The sequence below is a fragment of the Spea bombifrons genome, chromosome 8 (genome assembly GCF_027358695.1).
Source record: "Spea bombifrons isolate aSpeBom1 chromosome 8, aSpeBom1.2.pri, whole genome shotgun sequence".
NCBI classification, from domain to species: domain Eukaryota; kingdom Metazoa; phylum Chordata; class Amphibia; order Anura; family Pelobatidae; genus Spea; species Spea bombifrons.
Window position 1 is genome coordinate 4,982,087 of NC_071094.1, and position 23,328 is coordinate 5,005,414.

General features: G+C 43.1%; 1 protein-coding gene across 1 annotated transcript in view; it reads left to right on the top strand.

Moving 5' to 3' along the window:
• The window catches only part of MED27 (mediator complex subunit 27), an 86,634-nt gene that overhangs the window by 44,097 nt on the left and 19,209 nt on the right, over nucleotides 1-23,328 (top strand). Inside the window, exon 4 of the mRNA XM_053472409.1 lies at nucleotides 12,765-12,858. Within this exon, the coding sequence (XP_053328384.1) occupies nucleotides 12,765-12,858 (94 nt within the window). The remainder of the gene's footprint in view (nucleotides 1-12,764; nucleotides 12,859-23,328) is intronic.

Here is a 23,328-nt window from a genome sequence, read left to right on the forward strand (position 1 = left end):
ATTTAAATACATAAAGGGGTTTAACAAAGGACAGGAGGGACGTTTATTTTGAAGGAGGAGAAACGTTCCAACAAGAAGACATAGTCTAAAGCTAGAGGATCAGAGGCTTACGTGGGATGGAAGGACGTTTTTCTTTACTGAGAGGGTGGTAGATAAGTGGAACAGCCTCCCAGCAGAAGCGGTAGAGGGCAATACAGTGAAGGGATTTAAACACGCATGGGATAGACGTACGGCTCCTGAATCTAAGACGAGACCAACAACTGATTAAGGTTTGATTCTTTAGAGCAGGAGAAATGGGCAGACTAGACGGGGGCCGGATGGGGCCGATCTGCCTGCAGATTCTATGTTTCGTAGTGACTTGTGATAGAGTTATTTTTCATAGAATTACCCCTAGAATGTCTTTGGGCAGGTGACAAAAGGATTAGCGGTGTGTCGTTTCATAATTGCATGACCCGTGTCTTGAGTTGACGTCGGTGGCCTTGGGGCGTCCATCAAGTGACACTCGATCTCATCCTTGGTCCAAGCAAACCCCAGAACCAGCCCTGCTCCGGATCCTCATACCTCTCATCCTCGGTTGTCTTCCGAGGCGTTGACTGGTGATACATGATCTGCTTTACCTGCGTTCCGTATATAGTTAATAACGTTCCATCTGTCTCTCCACCTCTTCTGACTTACCTGGTAGACCCAGGAAGGGTTTCATTTCCGTCTTTCCTCCTCCTCCTCCTGCTGAAATGTTCTAAAGTCAATCCATACTCCAGGGTCGGGCAGGTTAGCCCCGCAGGGAGGTGAATCCGAGTTTAGTGGAAGCTCTCTGTGTTAGGAGCAGAATGTTCATTGGGTCGGGCAGATGTTTCGGAAACACCGTTCAGTCACCGGTGATACATTGTGTTACAACCCGGAAAACTCCGACTCTTCGCCCTATCGGCGGATAGTCCTTTAGTTATTTCAACGCACAACTTTACTGAGAGTGTTGTAGATAAGTGGAACAGCCTCCCGGTAGAAGTGGTAGAGGGTAACACAGTGAGGGTATTAAACATGCATGGGACAGACATACGTCTCCTGAATCTAAGACAAGACCAACGAATGATTAAGATTTGAGTCTTTACAGCAGGAAGAACGGGACGGGGCGGCTTGTGTTGGGGTTAATAGTCCTACCTGGGAATTTTATTAGCACTTTTAATATTAACCCTTTCCTTAGACTAGCTAATGGTAAGGGAGGGAATTGTATTCTTAATGAAGTCACCTGTGTACAAGCAGGGATTTCAGATGGGATATAGCAGAGGGGAAAACCACCATTTGGAATGCAGATGATCATGAAATCGGCACAGATAAAGAACCTCTCATCCAGACTGTGACCATGAGAATCTGCCCATTTACCCCACGATTGGGGTAAAATCCCTGAGCCCCCAGGGGTTAACCATGACACTTCTCGGGTATCTCGGCTGCAGTGCCTACACCTGACTGTCAAGGTCTGCTTTGTGAGCTGAAGACAGCCGAGTCCTTTATCTTGAGCGCCTGTTGTCGGCACTAGGAAGCTTGAAGCGTCGTATTAAATCACGACGAGACAGGAACATAAGCTTCGGCTCTCACCTTTAAACAAGCAGCGAAAGGTAACCCATAAGTCGAGCTGCTGACAGACAAAGCGGCTTAATTGGCTGCTAATTGTTTTCCGAGCTCGCGACGGGGAGAAGCGAACAGAAAACTGGTATAACCGCAGAAATGTGGAAACTAAGGGGAGAAAGCGAGACCTCGCGCTATCCCTGCATAGACAGTCGTTATCTCGGCATTAAACCCTATATCCTGGTTTCAGCATCTGCACGATTATTCCTCCCCAGTTAAGGTATCACTGCACTGTTATTAAGTTGCTGCTTGTTGGCTCAAGCAGCGTTTGTTAAGGGGAGAATGAGAGAATATCAAGACAGTAAATAGTTTAGATAATGCTGGCTCTGCCACAAGCTGCCACTAGTCTCTGCTTTAAGAGTCCGATAGTGGATAGAGAATAAGATTTGATCTATACTTCGATCTACGCTTTTCTGTGCATCTGCAGAGTACAGGGACATCGACCATAACATTCAGGCAGCTAAAGCACCAACTGGGAGTCTTATCTACGTTCACAGCGGGGTAGAATACAAAGGGGTCAGTTCCACACTGTGTGACCCCGAGAATCTGCCCTTTCACCCCGAGATCGGGGCAAGAACCCTAAAACTCGTGGTCGATCCTTGAGAGTTCCCGGCTGTTCCATTATAAAGGCAGCATTCCTGTCACTGCATGCGCGCTACACGTTCCATTCCTACAGCTATTCAATAAATGTTCCTCTTAACCCTTTCCCGACGAGCTGCCCTTCAGGCTACCGGCAGACCTTTAAATGAGTATTTCTCCCAGAGTAGCTACATGTGATTATACAGATAAGAGTCCCTAATGAACGCCGGTGATTACCTGCCAAAGGGATTGACAGGCTCTCCGAAACACACTTGACGTAGCGGGAGAGCAGTCTGCTAATTGCCGGCCGGCGTGCTGCCGTGACTTAGCGATGGCTTGTGTTGTGACCGCGGGGTGATACAGAAGGGGGCTTGAGAATCTGCCGTTACGCTTACACTCACTATGAATAAGCTGCTTCTTAAAGAGCGGATCATTAATTACCGCTAAAAAGTGTTAAAAGTCAGGAACTTTTGATCCAGTCCTGCCAGAAACGTATTAATTAATTTTGGGGGAAATGTTTTGTCCGAATCTCCCCCCTCCCCAAGACTTTCATATTTCTCTTGAGTAAAGCGTAATAATATATAATATTTAATGTTACATTTATGTCTGTCTTTGAGCTTAACGCCAATTAGAATAATTTACACTTGGCTTTGAGTGCTAGAATGTTACAGTTTCAGGAGCGCCTACGGGTTCTGCGGAGATGTAGTATATATTTATGCTGCAAACATGGGCATATACTGAATATTTTACGAAATACATCTTAATGTGTCTACCTCCTTTTGTGTAGGGACGGTCCCTCATTTGGGATTCCTCCTCTTGTTCCTCGTTCCTCCCCTGGAAGCTCAGAATGTTTCTATGTTAAAATATAAAAATGGCGGCACCCCTTGGGCTCCCCCATGGCAACATAGCAAATAGATTAGTTCTCCAAACCACGATTCTGAAGGAAAATATCTTTCTTGGTCAACAGACCAGTGCTTGTTAATGTCGTGACACAGCCAGTGATTAGTGAATCCCAGGGTCTTCCAAGTTTTAGCTGCCAACATCAGTCGCAAAACTTTAGTCACTGTAGTCTTTAGGCCGTCGTCCGCGTGTGCGCTGATCCTGTCCAAGCTGGCTGCGGCCTACAGAGATATGGGTCCAGCAACTTGTGCTACTCTCTTCCTGACAAGATGGCTGGTTTAGGGATTGGCTCCTGTCCATGTTGGCTCACCAGGTGTGTCTGACAGCCATTCTCAAAAATGCTGGAACTTTCATATCTCCTCATTTACAAAGCAATCTCAGAACCATACCGAGGAGATGACCTGAACCTGGCTACAAGGCTCCAGGTGGGTGCAGTAGCTGATTGTGGACAACAATGGTGTCCACCAGGCTAGGCACCAGCGTTGCTCATGGTGGACATTTACTGGGGTCTGTGGTGGACAATTTAACGATGTCCTATGGACCTTCACAACCCTTGCCATGGACGCTGGTGTCCTTCTACGGACACTTTGCCTATCCTTGAATTCCACCGATTTACTTGATGGACCTGCCTGCTTCCTGTCCCAAAAGGAAATGCAAATGCGAGAAGCCCCAGGGAAATCGGGGACAAAAAGTTCCAGATACGCTCATTTACATGAAAGCAGAAGATGATTTCAGAAGGAACATCTTTGAAGATCTGCTCTTCAGCAGCACTTGTTTTAATCCCAGCTGTTACATTCTTCCATCTACATTCTAAAAAGAGATTTTTTTTTAGTTTTTTGGAAATCAGTCTAAAGTAAATATTCTCCCAGGATAGCACGTCTTTCTTTTCTCTGGGATCGTTGTAAAATGTTACGTTACGTTGTGTCTATATTCACTTATAACCCTCTTAGAGTCGTTTTCAAGTTGGGCTGTTTTTGTTAATGTTTCTATTTCTAGATTGTCATGTTTTTTGGGGTTTTTTTTCTTTTCTTCCTTATTCAAGCTCCAACAATCCCTCCCCGATGCTCCAGAAATAAAGGCAGCTTCGCCCGCAAAGGGTTAGCCAAACGTTTCCAGAAATAACTCGCGCGCATCGGGGTAGCGTTTGGTTTGCGAGGCGAGTGTCAAGGCTGGAGCCTGTGTTTGTCAAACGCGCGAGGCCATCAGGCTGGAGCCAGCACGGGGTCTGCTTTATCGTACCAAGGTGTCGGTAACCTTGCAGGGTGGCGTCCTCCTGTCAATCATCTGCATATTTAAAATCCCGTCATCAGCAACTTCAGCCGGGGCCACGCGAGTAATTACCGCCGCCGTGTTCCAGAATGAAAGGGTTAGCCATTAGAAATTCTATTTCAGCAGAGAACCACCTGCAGCTAAAGGAGACGGGGTGAAGGTCTGACTCAGGTGGATATTACGCTTCATGCATCTGTACCTGGAACAAGCCGTAGTCCTTGAAATGCCAAAGTATTAAGTACCCGTGTGCGGTATTAAAATGGTGACATGTACATGGCGTGCGCTGCCTCCTCATACATAAATCTGTGTAACACGCGTCTGTGGATGTGTTTATGTTTCTGTACAGCTATCTGTCTTTCTCTTTGTGGATGAAATTATTATTTTTTCCTGAGGCAAGAACTTAAAGGGACTCTCCGGCCCTCATATGCATGCAGGGGAGGGCTGGCGTCTTCCAGCACAGGGGAAAGGTAAAGCCAAGTGGCCCTATCGGCCCCCTGCCACACATAGGTACACATGCTCTCACGCTTACACAAACTTACACGCTCTTGGTAACACATACACATTCTCACACTAACACACGCTTATACACTCATGCTAACACACACTCATGCATACGCATTCATGCTCACACACTTGTGTATATATGCAGATTCATGCTAACACACACTCCTCATACACACTTACACATACACTCACTCTAACATATATAATGCCCTCCCTCACCTCAACTGCAGCTTTTTGTCTGCTCACACACACAGTGTTGGACCTTGCTGCATTACCATCTCCGCTAGTGGCCCTGTCCAGGTCCGAACATCCGTTTTAGGAAGGATTTTGACCGGCCCCCTCCTATCTGCCCTTTGATGTAATAGGAAGGGTTTTCCTGCTGCAGCTTCTCCCTAAATTATGTGCATCTCCCCATTGTCTGCCCGTCATCGGTGGACTCTTGGGCTGAGGAGTCGATGGACGCCGAGGGTACGTGCTTCTGTTTTGCAGTCACAAAATGTATCAGATGCCTTTTTTAATTTCCAAGTTGCTAATAAATAATTCAGTGTTCTGTTCTATATCTTACTTAGCAGTCTTTAGGAATATTCCGAGCGCCCTAATCGTTTGTTCTGAGAATACCCCTGCAAGTTCCATCTGCGCCATTATTGCAAACCATCATCTTAACCCCTTAAGGACAATGGGCGGTCCCTAAACCCATTGAAAACAATGCATTTTGAGCCCGTACATGTACGGACTTTGTCATTAAGGGGTTAATCCAGACCCCGAGACCATTGTGGACAAATCCCCCTTAAACCTGACCACCACATATGATACTGAATATTCTATAATTATTATTATATATATATATTATTATTTATATATAACACCGTTTTTATTCTAATGTTTTAAATGTATCAAGCGTTTAAATTGCAAAATACTGTTTAATATTTCAATTTTAATTAATTTACATTTTTTTTAACACTAAATAAATATCTTTAATGGTTAAGATATCTATAGATCTTGTTAAGTTGATAATTTTTGATATATTTTTCTCACTGCTGAGTCTTGATGTTCCTGATCGGATGTTGGCACATCTAGAGGAACAACACACCTGTATGGCTAAATTTACTAAACGGGTGGTTGAAACATTACTTTTTGACAAATTAACGGTCATTAAGGGCTATATTATACCTTCTCAGAGAAGAAACACGGGATTTGATGGCAGATGAGAACCATTTGGCCCATCTAGTCTGCCTGTTTTGTTCCCGATATGAAGAATCGAATCAGTACTCGTCTTAGGTTATGGATAGATTTACGACTATCCCGTTTCCTCGCTGTATAAGTTTCTACCACTTCTGATGGGAGTCTGTTCCATTTGCCTACCACCCTCTCAAAACCAAGAGCTTCCCCAGAGTTAAGGAACCCGCAGACGTTCTCGTTGATCTTCATCGAGGTCATACTCCGATCTGATGATGGGAGACATCTCAGCAGCATCTCCTAAGGTTCTTGAGGTTGGACCTTACGAATGAAGTGAGAATACGAGGTGTCGGGCTCTTATTCCTGAATATAAAAAAAAATAATAATAATAATAATTGGCCAAAAAACACAAATTCATATGACGCTTTTGTAGCGACGCTTGATTTGATGAACTCATTAGAAGTCCTCCGAGGCGAGTAACGGCTTGTGTATTGTTACGCAGCCGGTATATTATTATTTTTGCCGTCTTTGAAGCTTTTTTAATTTATCTCGTAAATAACGGTCCTGTTAGCGATTTGGCGAGCTGCTAACGAAGGCCAGCGCTCGCGGAGTCAAGGAGCATTTCATTAGCCGGTAGGCGGAGGAGATGTTTTTCAATTGTAGCTCGACTGCAGACACCAACCTAACCCTACGTTCTTTTTCCCGAGAGAACCCCCGTCTATCTCAGATCTTCACCGTTTTTTCCCCAGGCAGGCTGATCTAGCGGCATAGCAGGTGTTTTATTTGTTCCTCGTTTATCCAAAGGCTGCTTTATTAAAGGGACATTTGACCCCGCGTTTAGAATACCCGCGTTGCAAGGAGATGTGAAACTCGTGTAGCTTCTGTGGACGATCTCTGTTTTTAGGAGGACAGGAGAGAGGTTTTCCCATCCCCTGCCCTTTTCTTAGTTGGAATGTTAAAGGAACAGTCAATATATATATTTAGATAATGGAATTTGGGTCTTTCAGAAGGCTAGTGTGCCACGGACGGGTCCTGGCAGGGGTCAATCCTCAATCCTGCCGTTAAAAGAAAATGTGTGGTGTTGCCAGGTTTGTTGGCCCCGATGTTCGATGTCAAACAAGTTTAAGAGCTGATACAGCTTGTTGTATTACAGTAAGGACGTTTTACTTTACTGAGAAGGTGGTTGATAAGTGGAACAGCCTCTCAGCGGAAATTGGGGAAATGGAAACAAGCATGGGATTAGGCGTAGGGCTTCTGAATCTGAGATGGGACCCACGACTGATTAAGGTTTGAGTCTTTACAGCAGGAGAAACAGGTGGACTAGACGGGGGCCGAATGGGGCCGATCTGCCGGCAAATTCTGTTTCTATTCCATCCAACATGCCATGAAAAAGCTGGACTGTGTAACAGCAGATGAAGCCACCAAAAGACAAAGAGATGTAGCTTTTGGAAGACTAGTAGAGGTTCTGGCTCTGAAGGTCCAACAAACCCTTAGTAACGACTTTCTAAAGATTTAAGACAGGGGATTTAAATTATTGTATTTAGTTTTTGATTCATATCTCTATCGAAACGGCACCTACGTACGGTTCTCGGCCATAGGATGCTGACCTCAATCTAGTTAAGAGATTCTGAGGTCCCGAGAAAAGATTTCTATTATTTCCATGCAATCGAAGCCGATTTGATTGTAACAGAGGGTTCCGCGTAAGAAGATCGTAAAGACAGCGTGTGTCCTGTTTTACAATTCATTTTTATTGCTGAGCTGCAGCTTTGTACATGTCGGGTTAGACACATGTTAAGTGTCAGCATTTAGCTCACGGGAATATTTGTCCACGTCCCCCCCCCCCTCGCATCCCATTCAGTCCAAAGTACTAAATACTGTGACAGCTCCAGAACACCTATTACTCAATGCCATAAAGTAATCTTTCCATCTTAACAGGTCTCACTCCATCAGCGACGGATCTCTCCCCAACCCCCAACATCCCATGTACCCCCCCCACCCATTCTCACCTTTATCTCTTGAAGATGAAATATGTCTTCCCTGTATCCGTAAACATTAGCATAATAATATTTCTACATGTGCTGTTGTTTTTTCACACTACGGAATATTTTTCCACGTTATAAATAAATTAGAGTAGCGCCAGGGGCACGGATTTAAAGGCAAAGGGAACAGATGACATGGTGGCGATAGCGACCAACGGAAGGGACAACCGACGCCTGAGAACCTTAAATTTCTTTAAAGGACCCTGATGCCTTCCTTGTGATCTCTGCGGCCCCCCAGGCTTAATTTTGAGTGATACTGTTGCCATTACATTGTTTAGCGTTGCATTAATGGCGCATGCATTGTGTGTCCACACTGGTTGGTGGATGAGGGCTCTTCATCAGACCAAGCCAACAAACATGGAATCTTCTTCTAATGTTCATATAGTTGGACTTTACATGAACCTTTTAAAGGGTTTGCGAAGAGCTTTCTTCCTACTCATCAGTGGTGCAAAACGTCAGACCAGGTTGGGAAGCTGTAGCCATGGAGCTGCAGCTTCGTCATAAGGTAACTTCATTTTTCTTTTTTCTAGCTTTGAACAAAAGTTCTTTCATATACTTTGATTGTTTAGGGGGCTTCCTTGGATACCGGAGCGTCCCTTTAATATCATTTTTCACCATCTTATTGTTTTGCATTTGCTACGTTCCAGTAAGGACTGCCCCCCCCCTGAAATATATAACAGCGCAAGTTTCATCTGGGGTTACATCCATTGCTTGTTGTATTTATAATATGTGAGCATATGTGGCCATATGCCTGTGCTTCCCAGTTACAATTTCTACTCAAAGGCAACCATAAGGAACTCAAGCTTTCAACACTTCGAGCCGTACGGGGAATATATCAGATATATGGTACATGAGGATCGTTTTAGCGGATTTCTCTCGCAGTAACTTGTCCCCACGGAGCGGAGACATCATGGAATGAATTCATTTTTTTCCCCCATATACCATAAAACACGTCGGATTTAAAGAACTCATTACAAGTGTATTCAGAATGCTTCCGAAAAGGAAAATGCCATGAACGGACGTTTCTTCTGTCTGAAAAGGAGTTTTTGCGTTAATCTTGAAACTTTTAGCTTTAAGCGTTTACAGATACAAATTCTTCTTCAAGGTATCACAACGACGAAGGCCAGTTTACTCTTTAAAGGGGCACTGTCACATTTCCAATTATCTGCCCTAATTCTCATCCCTATATACAGGCCATGACTAAGTGGGCCTGGCGCTTTAAGGCCACCTGCTGCGGTGCCAGATGGCCAGTCCTGGTCTGCCTCCAAGCAACGTATTATATTTTTCACTATAAATATCTTACCGCCGCGTACCCCTTAGATATTTAGGATAGTAGCCTTACACAGCTGTAAGGCTACTATCCTAAAAGCTCCTACGCAGCCCGCTAGATGCTCCTACGCTGCCCGCTAGATGCTCCTACGCCGCCCGCTAGATGCTCCTACGCCGCCCGCTAGATGCTCCTACGCTGCCCGCTAGACCAATGCAGGGACAGTCCAGGGCGCGTGCTGCAGCTTTCTTGTTGTAGGATTCCAATGCATTCTTCACTAAAGGATCATGGGAAGTGATGGAAAATTTGCATGAAATTTGCATGGTAGACATCAATGCTGGAAAAATACAAACCTAAAAAACTGAAACAAAATATCTACTAAAATAATACAGTGGCGGGCGGCTTTCAGCCGGGGGGAATCAATTTGGTTTCATCTCACATGTGACATGTAATGCAGATGTCCGCCCCTGTGTTTGCCCCTGAAGGTAATGAACTGGTTAATACTACAATTTGCGGAGTCGTAGCACGAAGGCATCGCTATCTCTTTAACCGATAACACACACTGGCACCCGTTCCGATTTATTAAACATTGTTAATTGGTGTTGCTCGGAGGAACGAGCCGGTTTATTTGCTGACAAGTAAAGACTTGCGCTAAGGACTGCGGCTCGCGAGATGAAATTATCATTTTTTTTTTTTCTTCTTCCGAGGTTAATAAATAAATCAAAAATTCAACCTTAAGGAAATAAAGCAGGTGGGGGGGGTCTACTCCCCCCCAATACATATTAGATGCAATACATTTTATTTTCTAAATACTGCAGACTTCCCATTTGCATGTTAATATGGTTTATTATTATTTTTTTAAATACATCAGTTAATTATAGATAAATGATTCTTGTCTTTTTTAATATTTACTGTTTTTTATATCATAAAAATTAAAGTTCAAATATAAAATGAATTTTTTTTTAAAAAAAATAACCTTCTCCCCTTTTTTTTCTTAATTTTTTTTAATTTTTATTAAAATAGCACCAACTAATTGCATGTATATAAAGAGTAAGGATTTGACAGACGGAAATAACCCATAGCTTCGCCTTATTAGGTCCCTGATTGGGGAGCCTTCAATCTAGCGTTAAATCTCCATCATTACATTTTTTTTTCCTCCTCTGTTCCAGAAACTTATATTAAGCAGTGTGAATCCACACAGTACTGGCTGTTATCGTTCCTGCTCGGAGGTCTAATCATCGCAAGTATAGACAGGCAGGAGCCAAGCTTTAATCATGCAAATGTTTTATTGGTGATGGAAACAAAGACCATTATGACAGTTGAGCTCCATTGGTGCCAGACAAGCCTTAAACATTGCATGATTTACTTATTGTGGCAGTTTTTATTCCCATTCTACCCAGTTTTAGCCAGTTGGATTGGTGGGGATGCTCTGCATTGGGACCTGAGACTTGTTCTCCAGGGACTTGTTCTCCAGGGTTGCATCTTTAGTCTCGTTTTTTCTCCAAGATGGCTCTTGCATCGGTTTCTTCATCAGCCATAGGCATAGGCAAAGCCTTTTACATTTTAGAGGTTCCCCGATATAAATATGGCCGTGTGCGTGTCTGCTCGATGTTCTTCTGGATCAACCATGGCTGGAGGAACCTCCAACCAATCCAACACAACATGTTTAAGAGATCCTGAATGTCTCTGGCAAGGTTATTACAGGGTTTATGTATAGAAGAGCCGCCATGACATCTTCCATGGATCCCCCTTGTAATTACGTGCTTCCCTTTTTACTTGGAATCTTCATCACACCTTTCTGTCAATCATTAAGGTCTAGTCTTTAAATCCAAGGAGACACGAGTTTCTCATTTCTTCACATTTTTTTCGCCGTCTCGATTTGCTGTTTTCATGCCAGAGACCTACCTACTTTTCCGACTTTGCATGGGTGTATGAAATGAACAGCATGTATTTCGCGAGCTGTGTGGGATACATGCTATTTAAATCCCTCTCCGAAGCCGCGAGGCATCACACAAGCGCTGGATCAAATCCAGTCCTAGATGGTTGGGTCAGGCTTAAACTCCAAGCCATCTGTCCGGGCGTTAATCAGAATGCCGAACGGCGAGAGAGAGACTATTGTTCATCATTGTCTCGTTAGGGCGCACAGACTCATGAATGAGGTGGCATAGGTTATCTCGATGAGCGGCGATGTCATGTCTTCTAAACGGGTCGTCTATTAATCTTCTTAGTGATGCAAGCAATAAGAAACAGGTCGAGAACTGCTTGCCTTCAAGAGACTTCAGTAGCAACAGACACCGCAGGCATCTGTCAATCTTAATGAAAATTAAATGTTTTGGGCCAAAATAGGTGATGCTAACATCAACCCGCACCCACATGTTCCTCATAATATCGTAGGGAGCACTCATTGAGATATCTGGCCCCAGAACTCACTAATTTAGTAATATTTTTTTTTTTTAATTTGTATTTTTTTTTCAAGTTTCAAGACCTGTTTGCCCTGTTTCTTCGTTGCGTTCTGCAGGACCGAGACGTTAATTGATTGCGATTTGGCGGAAGCGAAATTGCTTATGTCTTCGTTAGCATATAGTTAGTAATGCCCTTTGTTCCCCGGCGAAGCGACAACACATTTGTGCTGAGTGGCCGCGCTAACAGGGCTGCAGTAACGCGCTGTCAATCACTTCGGAGAACGGTGTAAAAAAGTGGACTTTACGGGTCACGGACGCCTCCCTTTAAAGATCAACGCTAGCTAACAGGGAATTGTTTGGATAACGTCTCATTATTGCCTACATTTCAATGAAAACCCAGCCTTTCTGATGTTCTAAATTCTGCACAGCGATCTATATGTTTGTGATGCATAAATTATGTATATTATAAAACTTTTGTTCCAGTAATCTGATAAAAATGTTTTTTGCTGATCCAGCAATCTCTGTAATTCCATAAATAAGACCTGGACTAATCCTGGTGGCACCTGGCATGTGGAGCATTTGCTTGACGAAGGCCATTAAAGAGACCCACCAGTCATATGGACAAGACACTTGTTTTTTTTTGTTTTTTTTTAAATAACGCTTTCATTTAATTATCTTTTTAAATTTAATTCACTAATATCTGTTAAATTGAAACTTTAAGGTTGATGTATAATTTTATTAATTCAATTTGAAGCATGTTCTTGTTTCTTTTTAACATTCTATTGCATGGTGACCTTTGCCCGTTAGTTATTTTGGGTTTTGCAAAAGCAAATTGTAAAAGCGTGGAAACCACTTGATTTGTGTACACTGGGCATTGGGAATAAAGGTTCAGCTTCAAAAAGGTTACATAAGAAGATTGTGCTTTATGCCTTTGTAGAATAACTTGTTTTACAAAAAAAAAGTAATTGCGTATAACCGAAATGTAAAAAAAACACTTTCTTCTTCCAGGTACATCGACGACGTCATTAGCCGAATCGATCGAATGTTCCCTGAAATGACCATCCATTTGTCGAGACCCAATGGTACCTCTGCCATGTTGCTGGTAAGCCAGATAGTACAAGGTCATTAGTACAAGGTTTAAAAGCTCATTATATAGACAACATCCCAACCACTGCTATTAGTCAAAGGGATGTACCTGAGATGTGGGGTCTTCCTCAAGATACTTCCCACGATCCTTAAAGGATGAGAGTTACTCAACTCTTTCCAAGGATTGACTCCAAAGTTGGGTTCCGCTCCTTGTGTTTAGCGTTTGATGGGGATGGGGGGGGGATTTTGCTTGAGTTGGAGAAGGACGATCCTTTGGAAGAGGAGACGAAGGTCAAGCAATCATTGACGGTGAACGCTTTCTTCCCGTAGTAATGTTCGTTCGAGTTCTAAGACGTATCTCTAGTCTACACACATGTAATAATGTGGTCTCCAGACTAATATAACCAACAGAACCCGGTGGCTAGAACGGTTCTCGAGTCGAATAAAATGAAATCATAGCTCTCGGGGTAGCCATTCCTTGACTCATTGATCTGATCATTCTATGTAAAATTGTCTCTCGTCCCGTCTACATTGTGGTTTAAAAGTCCTCATCGTGCTGCTTTGCGTTAACTAATACAACGCCCGAGCCTGTGTTTCACTTTAAGCTGGATTTTCCCTGCCATTCCGCGAGGAAGGCTCTCTGGGTTCCTTGCCAGATAACGTTAGGCCGCAAAGACCGCGTGAAAATGCATCGGAGCGAAAAAGTACAACTCAAACAAAATCCACCGCCGGGAAGTTTGATGAACAGCGGGCAGCTTTTTCTTCTGGCTGTTTTGACGCTGATTTGACGTGACACTAAATATATTGTGGGGTTTTTTTTTTTTTCTCCCAATGACTATGTTTTAATTAGAACGCAGCTTTGCCGCTTCTCCTCATTGTCTGCTGATTCAATTTTGCGGCTCCCTTCCGTTCCGAAGCAGGTGTTCATTTTTCTTTTTAATTAAACGTCCCGTTCCCTGCTCCTCTTTCCTCGCTATTTTGTCCATCCCAAGGCAAAAATACCCAGCTAAAAGCGTCTTCGTTCTTCACGTCCGTCTGATCGGCAGCTGACATTGAGGTTAATGCGCTATATGTAACAATCAGATTTTTTTAATTACTCCAATCCATGGATTTAACCCCAAAATGAGTGTTTGCCAACGCAACGCCAAACTCCTATCAGTATGTTCCCCAAGCGGTATAATTCTTACCGTCTGTATGACTTTTTTCCAGATATTGTTTTTTTTTTCATTGGACCGACATAGTAAAAGATGTCGTAATAAGCTGTTGGGACCTCAGTGGTCTCTTCTTCAGATGGAATGCAAGTCTGATAAAGGCGCCAAACCTCATACCTCGGTAGAATCAGATAATACTATGTTCTACTAAAAAAAACTAATTTAAAAAATTATCGGTGGGGAAAGGAACAAATAATGAAGTGAAGAAGGAAGTTGAATTGGGGTAAATGTGAGATGTTGGCCAGATGCCCATCATGATTTACATGGATGTTGTAGCTTTTCTTGGATCGGCGTTCACCCCTTCATACTGGAGCCGGTACGCTGGGCAGATGGCCGCGAAAGGTTGTTTTTTTATAACTGAAGGCATGAGGTCACCCGTTTTGGGCCGTCGGTCGGCGTGGCATAGGATTAGGTAGCTTGCTCGCTCGCTGATGCCCCGTGTGAATCCTTAGCTGGATTCGGGGAAAGACGTCGGTGTCCATCGACCGCAGCCCCTGCCACGTGGTCCCTAGACGCCAATGGGCTCATCAGCATGGGGTGTCCCTGCCATCTGTCGTTCTCCTGGGTTAATGTGATAGAATCGGGGATTGTGACCGGCTCCGCGTACGGGTCACCGGGCTTCCTTCACCCACGAGTGAGCAGCCGGCGGCGCGGGGCGAGGACTCCTGTGCGTTAATAGGGATGATATTAGCGTCCGCTTTCTGCCTGACATAGCAGGTCTCTCCTCCTCGGGGGGGAAAGAAGTGCCGTCTTTATTTCCCACAGCCCATGAGCTAATGGAATATACGCAGCCCGTCAGGGATTCTCAGAACTGCTAAGTGAATAAGGTGACTTTTCTTATATAAAAACAAATATAACATATACCTTTTTGTTAACCATTTTACTGCCATCTCTTTTTGCCAATATACGCCTATCCTATTCATCTTCATCGGCTGCCGCTTTTGCCGGTTATGTGACTTATTTCAGGGTCTTTATTTAGATGTCTGCCGCGGCTGTCGTGTAAGAGCGATGAGATTGAACGCCGTCCGGTAGAAGTGTCCGCGTAGACACATCAGGGTTGCCAAACTCTAGGTTTTTGGCTCTGGCTGAACTACAACACCTAGTATGCACACGCAGCCAGCGTCCACTCCGAGTGCCGAGGACCACTGGAGGAATGGTTAAAGGGACAGTTTAATGTCACTGGCATCCTCACCACAGACTAGTGCATGTTAAATACTTCTGAGTATTTTAATAGATATCCTTTAAGAGGTTAAAAAATTCACTTGCATTTCAGTAGAAGCTGCAGCTCCCAGCCTGATCGGTGGCTGAAGATTGTCAACGCTGATTGGCTTAAAGCAGGAGGTCAGTGGCAGGAAAGCACTCCCATTGAAATCATAGGAGCGGTTTCATTAGCATTAGACCTCGCTGACACTCGCTTTTGCCAGTGGTGGTAAGCATCTCGCGTATCTGGAGGTATCTTCGGCCAAATAGCTGGGGGGGGGGTTGGGGCAAATGCACATGGGGGGATTCTGCAGGATATGGAAACTTAAAGGGACTTCTCAGCTAAGTACATATGATGGCTGGAAGAGCTCTGGAGATCACCTGTTGGCTCCCCTAAACATGTCTGCGTCTTTGATAAATGTAAAGAGACGAGGCTGCTCTCGCCTTGGAGCCGCGCTCGGTTCATTTGTGCGTTTTCCGCACCGGGTGCATAAACGTTAAACATGTTTTTTTTTTTTTTTTTTCCTCTATTGCTGTTATCAGATATTTGCTGGAAGTAATAAGATTTCTTGATGGCTTCCACTCCTTGCGTTGTCCCAAACAAGACCCTTTCCGTCCGATTTTCACCTTGATAGGTAAAGCATGTGATGGATGGCCGAGAGTCTGCCATTCTTCATCCGACACCGCGCCGAGTGTGTCTGCAATCTATTACCTTGATAGATTGCAATCCCGTGCAATTTATAAACAAATTGGAGGAACACATATTTACAGCTCCCTGCTAACGCGTATACTGATTGCCTTTCCCAGCTCGACATGTGCCGCTCACTTTACCCACCGAATGGCCGAATTTACTCCTTCCATGTCCAAATCGCAAACTGTTTTTTTCCTTTTCGGTTTATATATTTATATATATATATATAATTTATATTTACATTTGTGGATGTGGACGCTATAAAAAATACTGACATTCAAGTCCTAGCAATTTAAGCTTCAGTCCCCATTCGGGGGCTTAAAACGTTTGTAGCTGAGTTCATGGCGTCCATGTATGCTAATGAGACGATGAGGAACAATTCACATTTTGACTCCGAAAAATGTCGGGTTTGGATTTGCTTGGGATAGGTGACGCCTGGTTCATCGCAGTCGGACGGATGCCCCGTGACAGGTCTACATGGCGACGAAACCTCAGCATTTATTATTAGTAATGCGATATCAATCATACAAGGAAAAAAACCAATAAGCTTAGCTGTTTCTTTAAGGTCCTAGCTTCCTTTTTTCATTTTTTATATTTTTCATCTAGATTTTTTCTTTTCCTTTTTTTTTTTTTTTTTTTTTAAATCGCTCGCAATGTGATCATGATTTTTCTTTTTTAAATGCCCCCCAATTGGATTTTCACAATCTTTCTTTTTTTTTTTTTATTTTTTTTTTTAAATAATCATCCCCTATTGGAGCTTAATTTCTTTAATTTTTTTTTAAGAAAATACCCCAATTTGAGCTTAATTAAAAAAAAAAAAAAAATATATATATATATATATATATATTTATTATTATTATTATTATTTATTTTTTTTGCAGATTTTTGAGCTGGTCCCTCTCTCGTATTTTTTTACATTCATTATCATGCTGGTTGTAGAGTTTTGTCTCCGTGAAAGAGTGAACCCTGACTCCAAAAGAAAGTTGAGGTTTTCCCAGTTGTGAAGCACTGGTGCGCGGGGACAGCCGAAAACCTAAACCTTAATCCTGATTGTGTCTAAATGCAGATCAAAGCGGATCCTCGGGCCTCCGCAGTGCTGTAAAATGGTATGTTTAAGAAGCGCAGGAACGCAGGGCCATCCACGGGTGAACAGTCGCCCCGTGGCTTATTAAACTGCCTTCCTACAAAACCAGAATAATTTTAGAGTTTTTACATGTGTATATTTTAATAGTTAATTATGCGCTTATTTCCAGTGTCAATAATTAGAAGATTAAAGTCATGGACTCTGGTTAGTAAAAAAATATACGTATTCTGTGTATTCATATTGATGCCGTCTCCTTGGATACGCATTATTGGACAAAATATTGGAAACTAGCCGTCCGCATATATGGAAATAAATGGCCGTACCGGGAAAGTTTTTAAAAAGGAGCCGACTCTGCGACCCTTTAAATGTTAACCCTTTAAATATAAACCTTTTAAAAGTGCATCACTAATAGTGGCAAGCAGATGATTCGAATAACTGAAATCCATGACTTGTTCGGAGCTGAATGTGTTCACCTTTATTCAAGCAGGGATTTTCACTGTGATACAGGAAAGAGCACCTGTGCTGGAGAATCGAGATGGTGTCCTCGAACTATACAATGACCCCATTTATGTAAGATATAATCTGTTACAATGTATTTGTTCGGTAACTGAAACCTATTTTTTTGGGGCAGGAAAAGCTGCTTTTAACCCTCGTACTGGCAATGAGGAACGTTGCCAAAAAAAAAAAAAAAAAAAAGCAGGTTCCCTCCTGGAGCTAAAGAATTAAGTTCAGCAGCTATAAATTAGATGTTGAACCAGCCCTATTAAATTATCTATGAACACAGGCAGGCCGTTTCGGAGCATCCCGTAAGATAAATGCCGTTGAGATATAGCTCATCTCAGACCTGACACCGCGCACCTAGACATGATGGATCATAGACTACTCCGGAAATTTCTGTTCTCCGGGGAGATGGCGTGAATCCTGTGTGTCAAACTATTACACCTTCGCATTTCAAATGCTCACCCGCCATAGAAACATTATATTGGAAGCGCTCTGGAGAGCATGTGTTTGAACTCTACCTTGCCAAGCCCGTTTACAAACATTTGTATAGATCAAGCATCCTCTTTCTATAAAAAGTTTGGTATTGTTACTGAAACTTGGGTTAATGAGCAAGTTCTGAGCAAGTTGGAATATAAGATACTGTTGTTCCCCATTTAGTGTAGCTAGTGTGGAATGCTCAGGGTTGATACAATGTGTTCTAACCACCATTAACCCGCTACGGTTTAGCTACCTGCGAGTTTGGTGGAGAGACACCAGGATGGGTTTCATAGTAACAGGGTGTCCGTTCCATGGAGCAGAAGAACACGTCTTCAGCTGGGACGAGTTTTTGGAACCTCTAATTGGAAGGTTGGAACAGTAAGGTAGATAAATAAGAAGAAACCCATGGCTATGTTGAAAATGAAGACATACCCTTGGTTGTCCACAGGATGTCTTCTGCATTGGACACTTGGAATGTCGATGTAGGTTTTTGATGTTTTGCTTTAGATATACAGTACATTTCTTGCAGAAGAGAGATTTCCAAGAGTCACCTGGGCTTAAAGTCCAGCTCCATAATTTTGGAGGGTTTGGGGTAGACCCTAATGCTGGCAATTAGACGTTGGATGCCCATCTACAACCTTATGTGATAGGGAATAAGAGCGTAAGAGGTCCTTATGCGGACCCTTCTCCTCCTCCACAGCAATACGTTGCCCTGTCTTTTGTTACAATGTGTGTAACTTTGGATTTGGGTTTTTGGGAGTTTCTTTTTGCACCCTGTTTCATGTTAATTTGTCTGCGGTGTTAAAATTAGAAAGCACCTTGCCCTTGTTCCATATGTCTGTTCCAATCACTTAAAGCCGCCTCGCCTCTGCACAGAACCGGATCAAGCACACAAGACCGCCTTGGGTTCTTCTAAATTATTCATGTTGCTTTCTCGTTCCATCGCGTTTATGCATTGATAAACACATAACATATTGCTCACACAGGCTTCTGAAGGAGATTTGATCTACCGAGCTCTGTTGGCCAATTTTTCGGCTCCTTGAATAAACTCTAAAGGGGTATAATTTACATTGTCTGAAGCAGGCCAAGCCAGAGTTATTGTGTTTCATCCTACCTTCAGCTCACCAAATATCATGGAACTTGTCGGTTCAAGGTGCTGTTCCACTTAGACAAAACACTAAAGAACAGTTATTTATTTTTCTAGTTTAGTCAGCATTCTGTGCCATTCTCGTCTAAGCAACGCTGGATTGTTTGTGCACTTAAAAAACTGAAATACTCTGTAAATGTGAGTGATGGTTGCACTTGTTGCACTTAACAGATAAACATGGCTAGTAGCTGAGTCATACAATGGAATTGTTTTTTTCCCCATGTTGGGGAGAGTGACGGTAATGTTGAGCCAAGCAGCCATGGAGTTTGATGTTTCCATGATGGCGGCTACGTCCATGGGATGCCATGATGCCCAACGTATCTCATTGGAAATGAAGCTATGTCTTGTGGAGTGGTAGGTGGTCACAAATCTACATGGGGAGACAGTTGTCCCAGAGGTTAGTGCCAATCCTTGGAGCCAGGTGGCCATGGCTACCAAATCTTACTGCCCATGAGCCTAATTTATGCTGCCTTACTGGATGCATCCCTACCTGCCTCCTAAATGATGCTACATCTGGTTCCTAACATTTAAAATTAGTCAATGAGGGACACTTTTGTTTTAGGAGGATAACTATGGGGCAGGTCTTTATGCGATCTATTGATTGACTGCGTCTAATGCTGGAGAATAGGAATGGTCATCTATTGTTGAGTCTTCATCATGAAGGTAAGGTTGGTTTATTGGCTGAATTTCTCATATGTTATCCAGTATCGCTGTATATTTTTTTAGATATTAAATCCCATTATAATGCAGCTTTTACAAATGTCCTTCAGTAATTGGGACCAACTGGATAACCTACCTTTTGTGGCTGTGCATTAACTCCTCTTCCGCCACAGAGATGGACGTTACACTGAATCGCTAACGCCACTGGTGTCGGTTAAATTGTTTAAGGCTCTACTAGAATCTCTTTCATTGTTTGTGACGCTGAAGAGAGAGAGATGCAAAGTGTACAATATGTTACTCGCTCTCACGTCCGTATTTAATTAAGAGTGTGCCGGCGTTTGCTACGATCTTGTTAATGCAGCTTAATGAGAATCATACCGAGGCATTTCCGCACGTGCCTGTAATTGAATCATTCAGCATTTCCTCGCTCCCCGGCGTCCCCCACTGGCAGCAGAATTTCCAGCTCCCGGTATCAGATGGTGTCTCGCGGGGTCTTTTTACACCTGTTTCATCCGTTTACCTGGTTGTTCTTGCTTGTCTGCAGCCATGGGAATGCCGGTCTACACATTCCCCTAAAGAGCGGCTTCGCCTATTGCTTGCGTCGGTGCTAATCCACTGAGCTGCAGGTAGACACGACCACTAAAATCTGTGGGTTTTGCGCTGGTTCTTTTCGTATTTCACTATTTTATCCAAGCCTTTCACTGCTGACATGGCGGCATTAGTAGAAATTACAGATAGTAGAAGACTGGCCTACTTCTTACAATGTGGTCAACTTATAGGTTGATCTTCATTTTTTTGTTCTTCTTCCTACTCTTTACTCTGCTAACCTTTAAACCGTTCAAGAATATTAGTTTGAAAACCTTCTATAAAGTGAGAAACAGTTTACATGAACAGACACCCTACATCTAGCATTCATACAAGTTCTCCATAAGCCGTATTAACGTCCTATCACCTGTAGAAGTCCGCAGGGTTCCATTTCCACCTTCTGGACCATGCTTGGGTCCACCATGACATCTCCATCTCACAGATTTCACACACAGTCTTTCATCATCCTTAGAAGATCCTTGTCTTAAGTTCCGTTTCTCTACGTTGTCCACCGCAAACCTTGGCTGTAGCATCAGTCTCTACCCTTAATTTCTCCATACTAATATCCCTCCAGCCTCGGAAGTTTGTCCCTTTACGTTATATCAGTCTACCTGTCTGCGTATTAAAGTCCATAGCGATCTCCGTCATATTTGTGTTCCTGGGAAACAACACATTACCCTTTAGCGGGTCTAACGTTCTTATAATGCTCATTCTCCTCCAAACCTTGTGGTTGTCCTCCTCAAGTAGACTTCATAAATGGTCAGCTTTGGAACGTCCTATGCTTGAGCCGTCTTCGTCGAAGAATCGCCTTCCCTTCAGCCGGAGAACCAGCTTGAACAAGCAAGTGACAACAAAACGATTCATTAGGTAGTATCTGCTGTTATCGTGCAACCTTTTGGTGACCTTCCGGTAAATAAAGAAATAATTGTCGGATAATTGCTATTATTAGATCGCCCTCGACAGCCCTGCCCCCGGTGCACTTCAACCTGTGTTGACATAGAACTCAAATCTTGCACTCTTGCAATTAAGTTAGATTAATGAAAGGTAAATTCCGCACTCTCCGTAGAACGGTCCTCGGTAAAGAAACTAATTAGTCTGTTTGTTTGTTTTAACGACTAATGACTTAATTGCAACCTATTCTGCTATTTACAAGCAAGCCTCGTTAAGCAGCAGAGTCGAGCCAGGCACTTTTATCGGCGCGGCGAGAGTCGGCAAGCTGTCGGTGATTTTTGTTTTCCGTTTCGTTTCACACCTTGCGGGGTCTACTGCCGAACCGATGGGGCTCCGTTCCGTTAGACCTCGAATTCGGCTGATCCTGATGATCTGCTACATCGAGATTCAAGGCAGCGCTGGCTTTATTTTACGGAAGAAGGCACGCGCGGCTCGAAATACGGCCAAATTTAGTGTTTTGATAAATGTAAGCCGTTCGTCAGAACTCTCTCTACGTTACAAACGGCCAAGGAGTAGCGTGGTTAGAGGTGCGGCTGTGGTCAGGGCTTTCCAAGACTTTTTATGTGACGTTGGCCTTTTGGTAGCTATTTGTGTAACCGAATGAGGCATTTAGAAGAAGAAGAATGGATTTTATTTACAAAGTTTAATTTATAAATTCATCTCCTGTTACTATACACATTATTGGGGCTGCTGGTTATACGGCAGAAGAATCGCCGCCCCGGGCCAGAATCCACCGCAACTACCCCTTAGCGAACCTTGCGGGGATCCATCCATGCCCTGGTTAGACGAGCTTAACATGCCCCCAAATGAAAAGGGGCAACGTCAAGCAAATCTGCTGAATGTTTCACGCAAAAACGAGGAGTATGGGGGCAATTAAAACAATTAACGGGAAAATATTTCTCCAAAAAAAAATCTTTTAAACTTTGAAGTGCCAATCATTGGCTGGAGACATTCACTCAATATGTTAAATACGGAGGTGTACAAAGAATACCCTCAAAGGGTCTAGTTGTTTTATTTAACACTGCTTTATTGCTAACTCACCTCTAGTACTTAAACAGTTAATGCCAATTAAATTAATTTATTTATATGTATATGCGTATGAATGTATGTATGTGTGTGTGAATGTACGGATGCATTATGATTTTTTTTTTATATGGCTATCCTCTTGGCATAATGTTAATATATTTTGTTCCGGTGCGCTAAAGGTGTTTTTTTTTTTGGGGGGGGGTAATTTATTGCTGCCCTTTCACCCACTGGAACGAAAATTACTAAACTGGCATTAAAATAAACAACGTTGAAGCGCTCCACTTTTTCTCCTGCAGGATCTGCGAGGCATACATTTCCATTCATATTAATTGAATTTTAAAATGACCTTGCACATGTATTGATTTGAATTAAAATTTTCCACATCAAGGTCGAGCTGGCGCTCGTCCTACGGGCGAAATATTAAAACGCGGAGGGCTGTCTAACAGGGTATCGACAGGCCGAGTTTAAGGAATAATAGGAAAAAGTTTCTTCTCGGCGAACGCACGGCTGTCATTATTAATGTGCCTCAAGAAGAAGAAATTTGGAGCCCTAACGCTGTTAATTATACAGCCTCTGCTTTGATTTCCATGTTTTCTTCTACCGAGGAAGCTTGAAAAGCGCTGAGTGAATTTATAAGCAGATGTTTCGCCTGGAAAAAAAAAAAATTGTAAACGTTTTTATTAATTATGAGGTCATAAAAATATGATTGTACAGTCTAAGGATAAGTTAACCCCTTAATGACAAAGCCCGTACATGTACGGGCTCAAAATGCATTGTTTTCAATGGGTTTAGGGACCGCCCATTGTCCTTAAGGGGTTAATTTTGAAGCATGCGTTTTGTTACTGTCTATTCTATCGTAGAATGTTCCTGTTTTGGAACTTCAGAATTTACTACTGGTGTGTCAAGCGATAAAGAGGAGGTTGTTCTGCTAAATACAGATCATTTTGGGTGAT